At 28.5% G+C, this 17,895-nt stretch overlaps 1 protein-coding gene across 1 annotated transcript in view; it reads right to left on the bottom strand.

Moving 5' to 3' along the window:
* The window catches only part of LOC103578709 (sodium leak channel NALCN), a 412,027-nt gene that overhangs the window by 265,452 nt on the left and 128,680 nt on the right, over window positions 1-17,895 (bottom strand). Inside the window, exons 10-14 of the mRNA XM_053741341.1 lie at window positions 11,273-11,410; window positions 10,987-11,193; window positions 10,719-10,915; window positions 10,523-10,645; window positions 10,278-10,451 (exon numbers count right to left, since the gene is read on the bottom strand). Coding sequence (XP_053597316.1) covers window positions 10,278-10,451; window positions 10,523-10,645; window positions 10,719-10,915; window positions 10,987-11,193; window positions 11,273-11,410 — 839 coding nt within the window. The remainder of the gene's footprint in view (window positions 1-10,277; window positions 10,452-10,522; window positions 10,646-10,718; window positions 10,916-10,986; window positions 11,194-11,272; window positions 11,411-17,895) is intronic.

Below are 17,895 nucleotides of genomic sequence, written 5' to 3'. Positions count from 1 at the left end.
AGACAGGTCAAAAAAGCGGAAGAGGAATGGAAAACGAAAGAAAGACAGAAAACGAAAGGGAGGAGGCGGAGGGATGAAAAAAAGTTTAAGTAGCAATAAAACGGGAAGCTGTAATAATGAGGTGAATGAAGATGGTGGGAGTTAAGAGGAGAGAATTGTAATAATAATAATAATAATGATAGTAGAAATGAGGATAAAAAAGGGAGTAGATGAGATGAGTGAAAAAATTGTATATAATGTAAGTATGTAACCAAGTCCTCGGAATTTGGCCCATCGGACGTTTTAAATAAATAAATAAAAAAACGAGTGAGCCTCACCGTTATAAGGTCACAATAGAAGTGAAACTTTTTTAATAATTAAGTCGGTCTAAATAAATAAATAAATTAATATAAATATAAATATATATCGACGATCTAATGAGCAAATGGTCTAACTCCATTTCAGAAAATCTCCTATTTACGCGATAAAAAGAAAGTTAAAAATTTTTTTTCATCCAAAAATCAATTCTATATCTAGTATATGTATAGTATTTTTGTCAAGGTTACTCAAATGATTTTTTCTCTGACTAATAGTATCTGAAAATTGCACACAATCACCTACGAAAAATAATCAGTTAGACACTTTGCTAATTAGAACGTCGATATATAATATTGGCCAATAGATCTTGTCGGATAGTATAGCATCGAGAAAGAAGAAATCTCTGAAAATAAAACTCTATAACTAGTTTTCTATTAAATGTAAAAATTTAAAAAACAATAAATTGTACGAAGAAAATTCAATATTTTAAAATATATTTATGTTAATTAAATGTAAAATTATGAATATGAATTCTAAAGTGACGGAATGAAAAAAAAGCCCCAATCAAAAAAATCTCTAGATTTGCAAATCACTAAAAAAACATGGTCACTATCTAAAAATTTGTAAATAATTTTTGTGCATATTTGAGAATATTTATACTTAAAAAGAACTAAATTAAAAAGTTATTAAAACGTAATTACTATAAATAAAGATATGCCTCCATGGAAATTACTGCCTAAAATTTAATTTCAATGAATAAAATCATAAATAATTTTAAAAAACTGTAATTATAAGCGAATAAAATCATTTAAATATATTGAAAATATTTTCTTTAATTGAATAAATGAATAAATGAAAGTGTGTAATTTTAATGAGAACAAAAAAAAAATTACTATGAAAAAAAAATTCTAAAAACAAACATTAGTATAACTAAACATGTATATACAAAAATTATGTAAAATGTCCGTCGCTATAAATAAAATATCTATAAAAAATTCACTGTTATTGAACATCTCTGTAAAATATGATATTCATAATCAAATTTGATTTGTTATTATATTCTATAGAGATGATAAAAAACAATTAATTTTTTATAGATATTTCATTTATCGAGATGTTCATTTTTACTTAATTTTCTTCTATACATATTTAGTTATGTGAATGTTTGTTTCTAGAATTCGTTGTTTTATAATAATTTTTTTTAGTTCTCTTTAGAATTATATACTTTCGTTTATTCATTTATTCAATTAAAGACAATATTTTAAATATATTTAAATGATTTTACACCTTTATAATTACAATTATTTTTAATTTTTGATGTTTTTATTTGCTGGAATTAAATTTTATACAGTAATTTATATGGAGATGTATCTTTATTTATAGAAATTACTTTTTATTAACTTTTTAATTTAGTTCTTTTCAATTATAGATATTTTCAAGTCCACACAAAAATTCTTTACAAATTTTTAAACACGGACCATATTTTTTTTAGTGATTTATTTTACAATACATATTTATAATTTTACATTCAATTAATGTACATATGTTTTTACATTTAGTAGAAAACTAGTTATATATATTTAGATTTTCAGAGATTTTTTTTCCCGAAGCTATACTACCCGATAAGATCTAATAGGCAATATTGTATATATATATATATATATATATATATATATATATATATATATATATATATATATATATATATACAATATTGCCTATTAGATCTTATCGGGTAGTATAAATATATATATATGTGTGTGTGTATTTATATATGAATAACGTGGTTAAATTAAGACGCGTGCGCACTACACTCGTCCATTTTACTCGACTCTTCTCAACTCCCCCCACTCTTCAAATTATATGAGGCTTGCTATACAAGCAATTCCCCTTCTCGCCTATTCTAAACTTTCACTCAATGGTTCTCCTCTGGCGCTACCTCCCCTTTTCCGCCCCAAATCGTTCAATTTTAGCCTCCGTAAAGAAGTTTCACTTCAAAAATTAACAATTTACAATAGTTAGTTAAACTTTTCAAAACATCGAAAGTGTCAGTTGAAAGATGATAATGACTTTGGTTTTATGATAAAAACTATCAAAATTTTTAACTTCCCGCTAAGAAAATCGACGATTTTCAAAAATTTCGGGAAGTCATTGTTTTCACCCCGATTTTTGAAAGTCGAGTTTTCATCAGATGTCGACGTTTTGAGGTCCTAGGAAGCTATTCTGACTATTTTCAGAATGATGTCCGAGTGTGTGTATGTATGTGTGTGTGTGTGTGTGTGTGTGTGTGTGTGTGTGTGTGTGTGTGTGTGTGTGTGTGTGTGTGTGTGTGTGTGTGCGTGTGTGTGTGTGTGTATGTATGTAAACTCTTTGTAACTTTTGAACTAATGAATCGATTTGGATGGTTGACGTGGCAATCGAAAGAGCTTGTTGGCCTTCAACTTTCCTGATAATTTCAGATTATTTGATCGAATAGACTCGAAAATATTGGCGAATTACGAAAAAAAAAAAAATTTTTTTTTAGTTTTTTATTGATTTCTCAAAAACGACTTACACGATCGACTCCAAAATCTAAGCTCTAGTACTCAATAAAACGCGTCGATTGCCACCTCAAACATCAAAATCGGATAATTCGTTCGAGAGTTATCGCGGGAGAAAGAAATGGTGAAAAACGGTATTTTCTAAATATTTTCGAAACAACTGACGCGATCGATTTCAAATTTTAATCAGCTCTAGAACTCAATAAAACGCGCCGATTGCCACGTCAGCTATCAAAATCGATTGATTAGTTCAAAAGATATCGGCGTTGAAAAGTTAAAAAATTAACATTTTATGTTATTTTTTCCGGATAAATCAGAATATAACGTACTAAACTGTGCCTGATATCATACCAACTCATCTTTTTTATGGTTTCTTTCGACCATATAATGTCATCGAACTTGGTTTTTAGTTTAAATCATATTATCAACAAAAAAATCGATAAAACGTAGTTTTTAATATTTTTATCGGATATTTCATATTTTATTGTTTCTTACATGAGTCAAAATTTATTTAAATCTTGATTTTGATCCCCGACATCGATTTCTGCCTCAATACACTTATTTTACTGAACAAAATCAGGAACTAAATTTTAAAAACCGCTTTATTGACGATTTTCGATTCTTAAATTTTCAAACTTCAGCATAACAGGTAACTTGTTAGAGCTTAAAAAGATCATAAAAAAACAATTGCATGTGATAGCATTTTCGAGCTCGAAGAGCTCGAAAATATATCTACACTAATGTTTTCGAGCTCTTTGAGGTCGAAAACAGCGGGAAGTTTTGGGGCTGACCCGCAGGGTCAACCGACAGACCGATTTTTTTTCATTTTTTCTATCTAATAATTATAAGAAATTTCATTTTTCTGTATGTAAATTACTTGTAAAAAAAATATAATTCAGACTAAGTTATTTATTTTCCAAATTATTTTTTTTTACTTTTTTTATGGACATCTTCATTATGCCTGTAAAAAAATAAAATTTTTTTTTAACGGCAGCTATAAATTTTTTAAAGATTACTTTGAACATCATTGAAAAAAAAAAAGATTTAATGTATTTTTGTTTTGAAAACTTAGTATTTCCTTCAGCACCCCGTTACCCCCTCCCCCAACCTCTATATGGGGCATTCCATGCCAACTCGTCCTACTGATGGATTTTGCATCTCTGATTTCGTTGAAATTGAGGTACTTTTTTGAGTGTCATGCTTAAATAATCGCAGACAAAATAACCGTGACAAAATAACCGACAAAATAACCGAATGACAAAATAACCGAATGACAAAATAACCGAGTGGCAAAATAACCGACGACAAAATAAGCAAATGACAAAATAACTGTTTAATGGAATATTTGCAAAAAATTCAAATGTTCAGTATGAAATTTCCCTACTTTATTAGCACATACGGAAACAAGCTCATGTGTTGGTTAATATCGAATAATCACACACAAAAACCATGATGGAAGTGCACAACACGCTAACAAGCTTATGTGTTGGTCTAATCTCGAGTAAGCGCACATAAAAACCATGATTTAAGGGCACAACACGGTAAAAAGCTTATGTGCTCGCGTATATTTCGATAAACACATACAAAATAACTGCGGATTTTTTATAAACTTTGATATTTTGGATAAATTCTAGATAAATTTGGATATATTTATGTGTCACTGTCACAATCACATGAAAATTGGTATGATAATTTTGAGTATAGTTTTATATCTAACGTTATTATGTTATTATATCATTATTTTTGAATGATAATTAATTCAATAAAATTGCGATATGTAATTCAATTTTGTTTTTTATGTCAAATTTAAAAATAAAATATTTTAAATATTAGACGTAATGTTGAAGAATTTATGATTCCCGCTCAATTTAATTGTAGTAGCGCTTTCTATTATAATTAATATAGGTAAGTAAGACCGACACTTTCCAAACAATTTGTGTATTTTAGTGTTTCGGGTGTTTTCAGACTACGCTACATTGAGTTACATTCTCTAGAAAAAAGTATAAGCTGGAAGAAATTATAAAGTTATTTTAAATGATATAATTGTTTATTTCAATAATTATTATTAGATTTACTCATTCTTAAAAGTGTATTGAATTAATATATCATAATAATGCCGCTGTAATTTATTAATTCTAACAAATGAAAAAAACAGCTCCAATTGAATGGGTAGATATTTAACCTCAAAAGTAGAAATCAAAGTAGCGTCACATGGCGTTGTAAAGCTTGTTATTCTGATGTTAATTGCAAAGTTACGGCTTGTACTGATAGTGATAAACGTACTGGTATATTTTATAAAATATTTATAATATTATTTCAATTATTTATTTGTTGTTATTTGCTTCTTATTTATCTTATTTTATAATTGAATAGGCAATGTTATTGATGAGGTGCTTATTCACAATCATGCTGCGGACATATCTTTTGTTGAAGCCAAAAAAGTATTAAGAAAAATCAGTAACCGTTGCCGCAATAATGATGATCCACCGGCGTCGGTCATTGAAAATAGTCTTGCGAAGGTATCATCTCGAGTAGTGGCTCGCTTGCCCAAAATGGTATCAATGTAACGTAATATTCAACGTGTACGTAAAGCAAATGTTGGAAATGATGATATTATTGTTGTTGCTGCTGCAAAGTATTGTCAAGATTTAAATATTCCTGATGGGTTTTTCATAAATGAAATTGGTAAAGACATGTTGCTTTATGATAGTGGACAATGTAAAAAACGTATTTTGATATTAACTACTCAATCAAATTTGAATTGTCTCAATGAATCATCTCAATGGGCTGCTGATGGTACAATTTCATCTGTACCAGTAATATTTAAGCAGCTATATACAATTCATGGATGGAAATATATAAAAATGTTACCGTTAGTGTACATATTATTGCCTAACAAGAAAGAGCATCTTTATACTGAAGCACTGACAATCTTGAAAAATCACATGCCTACTTTGGAGCCTACCAGAGTGATGCTTGACTTTGAAAATGGTTATTTGAATGCTTTCAAGACAATATTTCCAAATGCCAATATTATTGAATGCTTATTTTATTATTCTCAATGCCTCTGGAGAAATGTACAGTCAACTGGATGACAGCGCAAGTATAACACAGATATTTGTTTCGCGTTGAATATACGCATATTACTCGCTTTATCATTCGTTCCTATTGATGATGTTCGGAGTGCATTCGATCAACTTGTTGAAACGAAGTATTACAAAGATCATGAAGACGAGTTACATGGAATTCTTGATTATTTTGAGCGTACTTGGATAGGTGTATTATCTAGGAGTGGCAAGTCACGATCAAAGCTGTACTTTGCATTAAGCCTATGGAATTATTATGGAGCTGTGATTAATGATTTGATTCGGAGTAACAATGCTGTTGAGGGATGGCATAACTCTTTAAATAAACAGGTTCATGTTGCTCACGCTAGTTTCAATAAGTTTATTGATGTACTCATTAGTTTTTTATTTCATTATATATAATTGATGTTGCATTTATATATTCTTTGATTGGTGTATCTTATTAAGGTTATTAATGATTCAATGGCAAACCAATCCAATTCAAATATTTTATTGTTGTGATATTTCGCTAGCCCCTCCGTGCTAGCATCTTTAGACTCAAATATTGAATGTGGAAAATTTTATAGTATATGAAATGTAATTTTAACTTATAACAATTTTATAAAGTTTAAATCTTATTGTCTGTGACTTTATAAATTAAAATTACATTTCATATTCTATAAAATTTTCCACATTCAATATTTGAGTCTGAAGATGCTAGTACGGAGGGGCTAGCGAAATATCACAACAATAAAATATTTGAATTGGATTGGTTTGTCATTGAATCATTAATAACCTTTATTGATGTAATCAAATCAGAGCAGATAAAAACTGATGTATTAATTACGCAAGCTGATACTGGATTAGGCATTGCTAGTAAACGTAGAAGTGAATATGTTCATTTAAATAATCGTTTGAAAAATATTGCATTGTCATATGATAGTAGTAAAATAATTAAATATTTACATGATATTGCAACAATTCTTATGTTGTAAATTGAAAGTCTTTTGAAAAAAATTTGATTAATTGTTTTATATTTGATATGTAAAAGTAATATTAATGATACGACTGTGATTATTAATTATTAACTAAGTTTGTTACAGAAAATAATATTTAATACAAGATTTTGTTCATAACTAATAATTAAAGGTGATTTTCCATTACTAATATGATTGTAATGATTCGATAAAATTCATGTGGTAGTTATTAATTGATAACATTAGTTATCTAATGAAAAATGTCATATGTTATATATTTTAAGTAACTAATAATTTGACAAAATGTTATATTTAGAATATATTAAGATGTACAAATGATCTGATTGTGATTATTTACTATTAACTGATACAATAATTATAAACTAAGAATCTTATTCAACATAGTATTTAGTTTGTTCTAATGCATACTACTTGGTAATTCTCAAATAGCTGTGATTTTTCTATATTAATATGACTGTAGAAATATATTTGCGATTTATGTTGTGATTACCGAATAAGAATAACAATAATTTAATAGAAAATGTCACGTAAAATGTCAATGTAATAAATATGTTGGTTATGAAAATAATTAATATGTGGTGTTATCGTGTTGAATGATTATTTCGTCATTCGGTTATTTTGTCCCCGGTTATTTTGACATTCGGTTATTTTGTTGTTGGTTATTTTGTCGTGGTTATTTTGTCTTTGGTTGAACTGTTAAGCAACCCTTTTTTGTACCACTTGGAAAATGTTTCTATGAATTTTTAGAAATTTTTTCATCCAGCCAATCGGGGGATATGAATTTTTTTAAATTTCGAGGCATTTTTTTTCAATAGCCATAACTTAGTGGAAAATTGTCCGATTTGGCTCTTTTTTTTTTTAAATTCGTGTTTTTCATGAATTTTCTAGAGCATTCAGGCAAAAAATTATTTATTGTGAATTTGATTGATTCTTTTTTATTTTCAACTTAAAGTGGCGATTTTAAGATTGTTTGTATCCTTCGATTTTTATGAAAAACATTTCAAAAATATTACTCCCCTCAAAACAAATTTGAAGCCTAGTCTTATAATGGAATAATGATGGGTTATAATTTTTTGTTAACTTCCCGCTAAGAAAATTGAAAATTTTCAAAGATTCGGGGAGTAATTGGTTTCAGTCTGACTTTCGAAAACCGAATTTCTATCAGATCTTGACGTTGTGAAGTTCTAGGAAGCTATTCAGACTAATTTCACGATGATGTCCGAGTGTGTGTAATGGCGTATGTACGTCCGTATATAAATATCTGTAACTTTTGGACGGATGAACCGATTTTGATCGTTAAGGTGTTAGTCGATGCGTCTTGTTGATATCTAGAAGCTGTTGAAATTTGAGCTTAATCAGTAAGGTGCGTTCGGAGATATTTCAAAAATAAAATTTTTTCAAAAATATTTTTTTGGAGAACGTTCAATTTGCTCAATGGATTGATTTTAAAATCTAATCAGCTCTAAAATTTTATAATTTTACAATTTTCCACTAAGTTGTTACGTCCTGGTTGATGTTTTGGCGTTGGCGTAGTTGAGCGGTTGATTAGAATCGGACGTAATGAGAACTTACATATAATAATAAATTATTATCAAGTATGGGTTGAACAGCCACAATTTGGTGGTTGAAATAAACTGGTTGTTTGGTTATATATTATTTCATATCTCAATCTGATTTATTCAATTGTCAAATAATAATTTTGAATGATGTGAAAATATACAATTGAAACAATTTATAAATTTGTTAAAGTACTCCTAACAATAACTTCAAAAATGTGAGAAAGAAGTTGAGTATTTAATATTGACCCTGACTGCTCTCGATGATTCTATATTTCAGACTGATTTCTCTTGTTCGAGAAAAACTAGAGTAAGTCTCTTATCAATACGAGGCACTTGGGCATCATGCCCGCACATCGTTCGATATAGAGAGGTGGATCGAGATAAGCAATATTCTCAAATGATCCATTCTCCGTTCTCACGCTTTCTCCGTTTTCGTTATTAACAAATGAGTAACTTATCTCTGAACCAAACTTATCTTTGAACACAATTGATTTTTGTGCAGCTGCACGTCTCGAGGACTTACTCGCGGCGTCAACGTTTATTTGTACATAACAAATATTAAGAGAAAAATAATTTTATCAATATGTTTTAAATATTCTAAATAATATTATACTATTTTATATTCAATTATTTTGTATTATTATATTATGTTATATTATTATATTTAATTATATTATTATATTATATTATTATATTAAATTATATTATATTACGTTCTATAATATAGGGTGACTTATTAATTATGCCACTTGCTAAATTATCAATATACATCTTAATTAATTAGTTAGGTCTCAGATCAGTCTTTCAATAATTAGTATTTAAAAATAGTCAGAGACATCCGACGAACAGGCTGAGACTCAAAAAAGTTATGGCTATTTAAAGAAAATGCCCTGAAATCTTGAAAAATTCATAAAAGCCTTTTTCTAGGGGTACAAAAAAGTACTCCAATTTCAGCGAAATCGGAGATGCAAAATCCATTGGTAGGACGAGTTGGCATGGAATCTCCCATATATAGATAATATTATAAAATATTCTCGAGACATAACGTCCTCAAGGCAAATTATCTTAGACAAAAAAATCATGGGTTATTTTGATTAGTCTTTTACATACATTTTAGAGATATGTTTTTTACTATTTTCCATCAATGAAATGATTATTATTTGTACAAAAATAAAAAGTTTTGAATACACTTTGGTGGATATTTTATCTGAGAATTTGTGCCTGAAAACATTTTGTCCTATGGATATTTTGTCGGGGATTTTTTGTCGCGGGTATATTTTGTCAGGGATATTTCGTCGGTGATATTTTGTCATGGGCCCAAAACGCAGTGGACCACCTGCACCAGAATCATCATATTGAGAATTTTCGTACTTTACAGATAAGTTTTCAAATCATTTGTCAATTTTCTAATGATTCGTAAGTCTTGGAATCATTGAAACTATTCGAATAAATCACAAATTTCCATATTATGGGATTGAAATTATTACATCCGGGTCGAATTTAGAAAATGAAACGTTTATCTAACGTGATAAATTATAAAAAATTCATTATAATAATTTACGAAAAATCCAGATTTTATGAATCATTTGAAAACTCAAAACAATTTGAATTTTCAGGTGTTTTAAAACTTATAAATAGTATAAAAATTTATGAACGATTCGAATATTTAAAATGATTCGAATGTTTTGAGAGATTCAATCTGTTGAATTACTCGCATACTCATAATCTATATTCTTTATCAAATATAGTATAGTTTAAACTTAAAAATATTTTTATTCATATATTTTTTTAAAAATAGAAATATTATTTAATATTTACCTTCGCATCTCAGCTTGTTGTCGTTTTGCTTGAAGTAATTTAATGTCCAGATCATGGGGCCTACTGCGTGATGATGTTACCCTGTTAATTGCTCCGATGTCTCCATTTTCAACCAAATGTTCGTACGTTTGTTTCAGCTTTATCGATCCACTACGAACACTTCGACGAATTGATCTTAAACATTATTATTATATTCAATAGAATGTCTGTTGTAAGGCATTTAAAAGATCCCTGATTAAACTTACTTTTTTTGATCGATTCTCAACTGTTTTGCACTACTGATAGTCCCTTGAGGTTTTAAAAGTCCCTTGCCAGGTATTGGTATCATTGCTGAGTCTCCAAGTAACAATCTTTGATTATTCGAATCACTATAAAATTAAATACAATGGTAAATAAATAAGATAAACGACAATAATTTACCATAAATTGTTGGAAAATTACTTAATGATGTAGTTAATGGCAGCTTTTCGTAGATCAGTGATAACATTTCTAACTTTTGGGGGATGATTTAAAATTTTAACTGGACGTTGTTTTCTATAAATAATTTTCGAGTCAAATGTTTCATTTATTCTTTTAGCTGTTTCACTTTCCTCATCTTCAACTTCATAAACAAATTGACGCATAAAACTTTCTCGAACCTTTTATTAAAATACTAAATAATATTAATAGTCAAAAAGTATATCAATATTTATATAAAATAATTAATCACCTTCGGCAAATTAAAATCAGATGGAACCTTATGTAAGCATGTCATTTGCGGACTGTCAGGAAATTTTTCGAATATTCGTAACCGAAATGGAAGTGTTTCTTTTATCTCAGCACTTTGTTCACGAAATTTTAATTGTTTTAATTTTTTTATGTCTTCATCGAGTTCTAAATTATCGAGAATTACAGCAACAAAAAGACTTAACACAATCTGAAATAAATAATGTAAATATGACGTTTTATTGACTATTTTATTTAAAAAAATATAATATATAATCTCAAATGCCTACGAGAGTTACAAATAGATGGTAAAGAATAAAATAAACAGCAACAAACGGTGCAAAAGTTTCATGAGTTCGCACCATGGTTTCATCCATTACTTCAACCCATGCTTCTTGGGTAAGTATTTGGAACATAGACATGAAAGCCTGAAATTACAAAATTATCTTAAAATTAGTGAATATGGTAAAAGGAGGCAAGATAGTACCTTAAGGATTTTAATTATAGGAGAAGAGAGGTACAATTTTTTTTCATCTTTTTTGACCAAAACAATCATAATTTTGCCATAATTTTAGAAATAAAAAATCTACACTCACAGTTTATGAACCAGAGCTTTCTAATGACTTGTGTACTACTGGTGAAGAAAATTTTTTTCTCTAATGAGCCCACCGTCTTAACTGCCGTACTGATCGAACTTTTCTAAACGTCTGTTGGACTCAGTTAACACTCAAATTTATTTTCTGCCTACTCCGCCAATAATCGACAGCTTGAGATTTGTATTCGCGACCACAATTTTCTTCATCAATAGTACACATTTAGAACGAATATCTTTTTATATTTTGCATATTGAGCATGAAAATTAATAAATAGCTATTAATGATTAAAAAAAGAAGGGATGCAAACATGAGATGAATATAAATACCATGAAATGACTTATGAATCATATAAATTTACGTTGTTAATAAAAAATATAGTTCAATTTAATGGATACACAAGCGTTCAGACCTATAGGAAACACATATTTCGAGAACCAACATAATCTTATTTAAAGGTAGTTTACACCTTGAATACATGTATATATATTAGGGTGTTTCAAAAAAAGAAATTTTTTTTCTTATGATCTTAAAAGTTGGTTTTAAGGAAAAAAAAAATCCTCCTCGAAATTGATTTTATAAATATAAACTATTGCTGAAACGATAAAGAGAAAATTTAGAAGTAAAGAATCCGAATTTGAATCATTTTTAATATTTTCAAAATTCGTGAGCGACCTCTTAAAAATTTTTGATAAGGCTGATTTTTGGAGAGACTTCTTAAAACATCCTAAGCCAACAAATTTTCATGCGAGATCGAAAAAAAAATCGGTCTGTCGTTTGACCCTGCGGGCCAGCCCTAAAACTTCCTGCCTACTTCGAGCTCCGTGATCTCAAAAAATTATTGTAGATACATTTTCGAGCTCTTCGAGCTTGAAAATACTTTTGTGTGCCTTTGTTTTCGAAAAAAAACGTTTTTTACCATTTTTTCTCGAACGATATCTCTCGAATAAATAAACCGATTAAGACGTCAAGATGGCAATCGATGCGTTTTATTGAGTTCTACAACTGATTAGATTTTGAAATTGATTTATCATGTCGTTTTTGAGAAATTTTCAAAATACTAAAAAAAATTTTTTTTTTTTTAATTGTTTTGACAACGGTTTCGCTTGAAATAATTAACCGATTTTGATGTTTAAGGTGGCATTCGACGCGGCTTATGAAGCTTTAGAGCCCACTTGATTTTGGAATCAATCCATTGAGAACATAAAAAGTTATCCAAAAAAAACATTTTTGAAAAAAGTTTATTTCTGGAATATCTCGAATCAAGTTCTACCGATCAAGCTCAATTTTTTTGAGCTTCGAGATATTAGCAAACCGCGTCGAATGACACCTTGATAATCAAAATCGGTTCATCGGTTCAAACGTTATAGATATTGACATACGTACGTACATACATACATACACGGACATCATTGTGAATTAGTCAGAATAGTTTTCTGGAACCTCCAAACGTCAAGATCTCTTAGAAATTCGATTTTCGAAAATCGGACTGAAACGAATAACTTCCCGAATTTTTGAAAATTTTTAATTTTCTTAACGGGAAGTTAAAAATAGTTGGTTTTTTTGCGCCTTCTTGGAATGTATTTATATATTGTCTAATTTAATATATATATTAGACTGGGCTAAAAAAATTGACTATTCGTTTTTTTTCGTAGCTATATCGAAAATATTATTCAGAATAACAAACAAAAAAATTTCATTAAAGTTTGAGCCCTCAATATTTATTTTAAGAGGTCTATCATCGCTATTTTTACTTTTAATTTATAATTTGAAGTTTTATGTCAGAACTGCTAAAGCATTGGATTAAAAAAAGTTCATTTTCACTTATTCTTACGTAAAATTTGATTCCCTACAAAAAAGGTCTGATTGAAAATTTTTGATATTTATTGATTCGTCAGTTACAAAATTCAAAAGTAAAAATGTTAAATCGAAAAAATATACCAATTTATTAAGCTTAATGAAATGGAAACGGCTTGTCTGACGAAAATTTTCAATCAGAGCGTTCTTGAAGGGAATTTAATTTTACATAAGAATAAATGGAAATAAATTTTTTTTAATCCAACGTTTCAGAAGTTCTAACGAAAAACAACAAATTATGAATAAAAATGGAAAATAGCGATGACAGAGCTCTTAAAATTAATATTAAGGGCTCAAACTTTCATGAAATTTTTCTTCTCTCATTCTAAATACTATTTTCGATGTAGCTGAAAAAAAATGATATTCAATTTTTTTGGCCGAGTCTAATATAAACCGAGTCTAATATATATATATATATATATATATATATATATATATATATATATATATAAGAGGGTGGGTCAAAAAAATCAACAATTTATTTTTTTACGAATGCGATCGAAAAATGGGTTGCTAGACACCTTAAAAAAATTCTCACCAAATGTGAGCTCTTAATTTTAATAGAAAGATCCCCCGCATCGCAGTTTTCTATTTTTTTCTCAGTACAATAGAAAAAAATACATACCTCATCATTAATTGATTGTACAAAAGAATGTTTGAGAAGAACTTTGTAGGAAATTAAATGCTCTACGAAAAAGGTATCATATATTTTTTCCGTAAACCTCACCATTCCAATGATATTGACGATTAAAGTTTAATCATTTGAAGATAAGTTTCATTATAGTTTATAAATTTTACAATTCGACAATAACTGACTGTTATAAAATGCGCAATACTAATTTTTGTAGGAAATTAACTGCTCTATAAAAATGGTGTTTTATGTTTTGACGATTAAATTAAGCGTTCAAAAGATATTCATCAACAAATTTTAATGTGTACTAATTTTAAGAGTTTTTGATAAGATAATCAAAAAAATTTCTATGTAATTTATAAGTTTTTAGAACATTTATACGAATTTTAGTTCTTATCAGCCTAGAAACTTCAAAATATTTATCACGTTTTCTATTATGTGTAAGTATCTGAGTCTGCATTTAACACAATAAATTGTGCATTATTTATCGCTTAGTTAATTATTTGTTGATAAAAAAAGCAAAGTTTTCATTACAAATATAATATGATATATTTCAGTTTTGGAGAAAATAAATGTCCAATTAATTATAAAAAAGTTTTTTATTGCAATTTTAAACTGAGTTATTAATTTTTATCAATTTTTTATTATAAGTAGGGTAATTTTTTCGATGCTCTTTAACAACTTGCAATAAGATATGAAATACAGAACCAAAATTCTCTATAAAAAAAATTTTCCGTTGGACAATATCTAGCTGGGGTGGAAAAATTTTTAAAGCCATTTTGAAGACAATATCGAAAAAAAAAAAAAAAAAAAAAACAGCATAATCGTGATTTCTATTAATTAAAAATAAAATGTTTAGAACTATTGAAAAAAAAAACATTTTGAAAATAAAACTTTAATAATACTTATATTAATGACAAAAAATGAAATTTGTATGAAATTCATGAATTGAATTGAAATTTTCCTGTATCTCATCAAAAACTCTTAAAATTGGTACACATGAAAGTTTGATGATGAATATCTTTTGAACGCTTAATTTAATCGTCAAAACATAAAACACCATTTTTATAGAGCAGTTAATTTCCTACAAAAATTGGTATTGCGCATTTTATAATAGTTAATTATTGTCGAGTTATAAAATTCATAAACTACAATGAAATTTGTCTTAAAATTATTAAACTTTAATCGTCAATATCATTGAAATGGTGAGGTTTACGGAAAAAATATATGATACCTTTTTCGTAGAGCATTTAATTTCCTACAAAATTCTTCTCAAACATTCTTTTGTACAATCAATTAATGATGAGGTATATATTTTTTTCTATTAGACTGAGAAAAAAATAGAAAACTGCGATGCGGAGGATCTTCCTATTAAAATTAAGAGCTCATAATTGGTGAGAATTTTTTTAAGGTGTCTAGCAACCCATTTTTCGATCGCATTTGCAAAAAAAAAAATGTTGATTTTTTTTACCCACCCATATATATATATATATATATATATATATATATATATATATATATATATATATATATTTATATATATATATATATATATATATATATATATATATATATATATATATATATGGGGACCAACACAATAGTTAGATTCCTATGGAATCTACTAACAATTCCCTCAGCAGGTGAAGTAATTTTTCCGGAAACTCCGGAACTCCAAGTGAATGAGTGAATTCAGATTGAAAGAAAATCCGTATTTACTCTGGATTCACTTCCGATTTTTACAGTATTGAGAAATTTCTATAAACCAGAAGAATAGCGTACAATGTAAAAAATAAGGTACTGACATCAAAGTCCCTAAGACTTTGAAAAATCTCCTCTTCAATGAAACCAAATTCGTTGGAACCAACAAAAACTGGTTTGTCTTAAGAAAATCATTTTTATTGAATTAAAATTATAACGTTCTCCTCTATTTTACGCTTGCCACGGTGGAGTGTGGTTGGCGCTCAATAGCCGTTATGGCTCTCCGTTGGTGAAAGTAACTGAAAAATAAAATAATAGCATCCAAAAGTCCCACCTGGAGATATCCCGAATCTCCCTGGACTCACAGCTGTGCTCAGGCTGGGTTAGATATCCTAGTTGGGCGCCAGTTCATGTGCCCCACGAACAAAATTCAACAAAATAGAACGCAACGAAGAAAAATGGAAAATGAAAATAAAAATAAATGACAGGGTACCAGTCTCAGATTTTAGGAAAAGGAAAGCAAGAAAAAGATAGCAGTATTGTAAATAAATAAAATTTAAAATAATACCGGGTTGATGACCATTTGTTCCAAATTATAAATTTAACACTCAGTTGTATTGCATATCAAAAATAATAATATCAAAATAAAATAATAATAATCGTTTACTTACAAATTAGTACTGGTATGCATATACAAATAAAACAAATAATATTGAATAGGCAATAAATATCTCAAACATAATATGGCTTATCGCATGTAAATAATGCTATCACTTGCCCGTGATTTTCACAGATATAAATACTGGTAACTAATAATAACTGCAAAATAATAATTTACTACTTGACAGCGTATCAAATCACTCACACGTGATATTTCCAAAAGTAAAATAATAAGATAATCTTTGGATACTTTACGTAAACAATTCTCGTAAATTGAACCACTGGTGAATCTTACGCAGTATTCACACCAGTAATTCTATTTCAACAAAATAATACCTATACCAATAGTTATCAGAATCAGTAATAATTGTAATATTTAGAAGCTCTTGTATCACTCACACGTGATAATAAAAATAATAGTAACGCAGGAAAATAATAGTCATAGCAGTAATAATTTACATTAATAATAAATGATAATGAAAAATAACCAAATATTTATCACACTCAATATTTAGTACTGATAAAATAATACTGAATATTTTTTTTTTACTGATTGTATTAGTATTTACTGGGCACAATAGTCACGCATTCCATCATATGCTCATGACAAATTATTACTACTCAGAATTCACTATCTCTCTTACTCTTATGCTATAGACAAATGATCACTAACTCGGGAACCAAATGACACGCCAATGTACTAGCCAAAAAAGTACTTACAGTTTACGTATTATCCAACTCCCTTGGTTGCACGCTAATATGGTAAATGTATTTTCCTTTATGCGGTTTACCAAAATACTCAAATAATGCCAATGGGTTTATATTATCTACTCAAAATACCAAATGGCGATAAAATTATAATCACTATAATGCAACAGAGCACACACGCTACTCTTACAGAGACTTTCCCACGTCTGACCATGGCAGCACGTGAATCTCATGCCGGCACCTAGGCCGACGCCATTTTGTCGTATATCTCACTTTGACCAATGGAGATATACAACTGTCGCATATTATATTGTACAGTACCACCAACGTTATACATAACTTTGGCCGTGTAATTTATTAAGTTCCCGACGCTAAACGACCAATTGTATCTTTTATAATTAATTCTTTATATGGTTTACCGATAAATCAACCAATGACTTATTCATAAAACTAGTAAATTTATTTATAATAAATAAATTTACTGATGCCAACTATTGCGTTGACGCGCATGCGCCAACCAATTAAAATAATCATAAGCACATAATTGAAATGCGCAACTATTTCTCCCAGTGCTATAAAAATCCAAATATATGCTCAAATTAATCAGTGAAATCTCCTGATTCAAATACAATTTATACCTAAGAAATCAATAAAGTATCATTAACTCAGTAATTAAATAAAATCTTACATGTAAACAAACAATAATTATAATAGCAATGTCGGATGAGACGTGTGAGCAGCGTGTGCTGCCCTCTGTTGCTCA

This window comes from Microplitis demolitor, chromosome 8 (assembly GCF_026212275.2).
Source record: "Microplitis demolitor isolate Queensland-Clemson2020A chromosome 8, iyMicDemo2.1a, whole genome shotgun sequence".
Classification (NCBI taxonomy): Eukaryota; Metazoa; Arthropoda; class Insecta; order Hymenoptera; family Braconidae; genus Microplitis; species Microplitis demolitor.
This window is presented reverse-complemented; position numbering and strand designations above follow the sequence as displayed.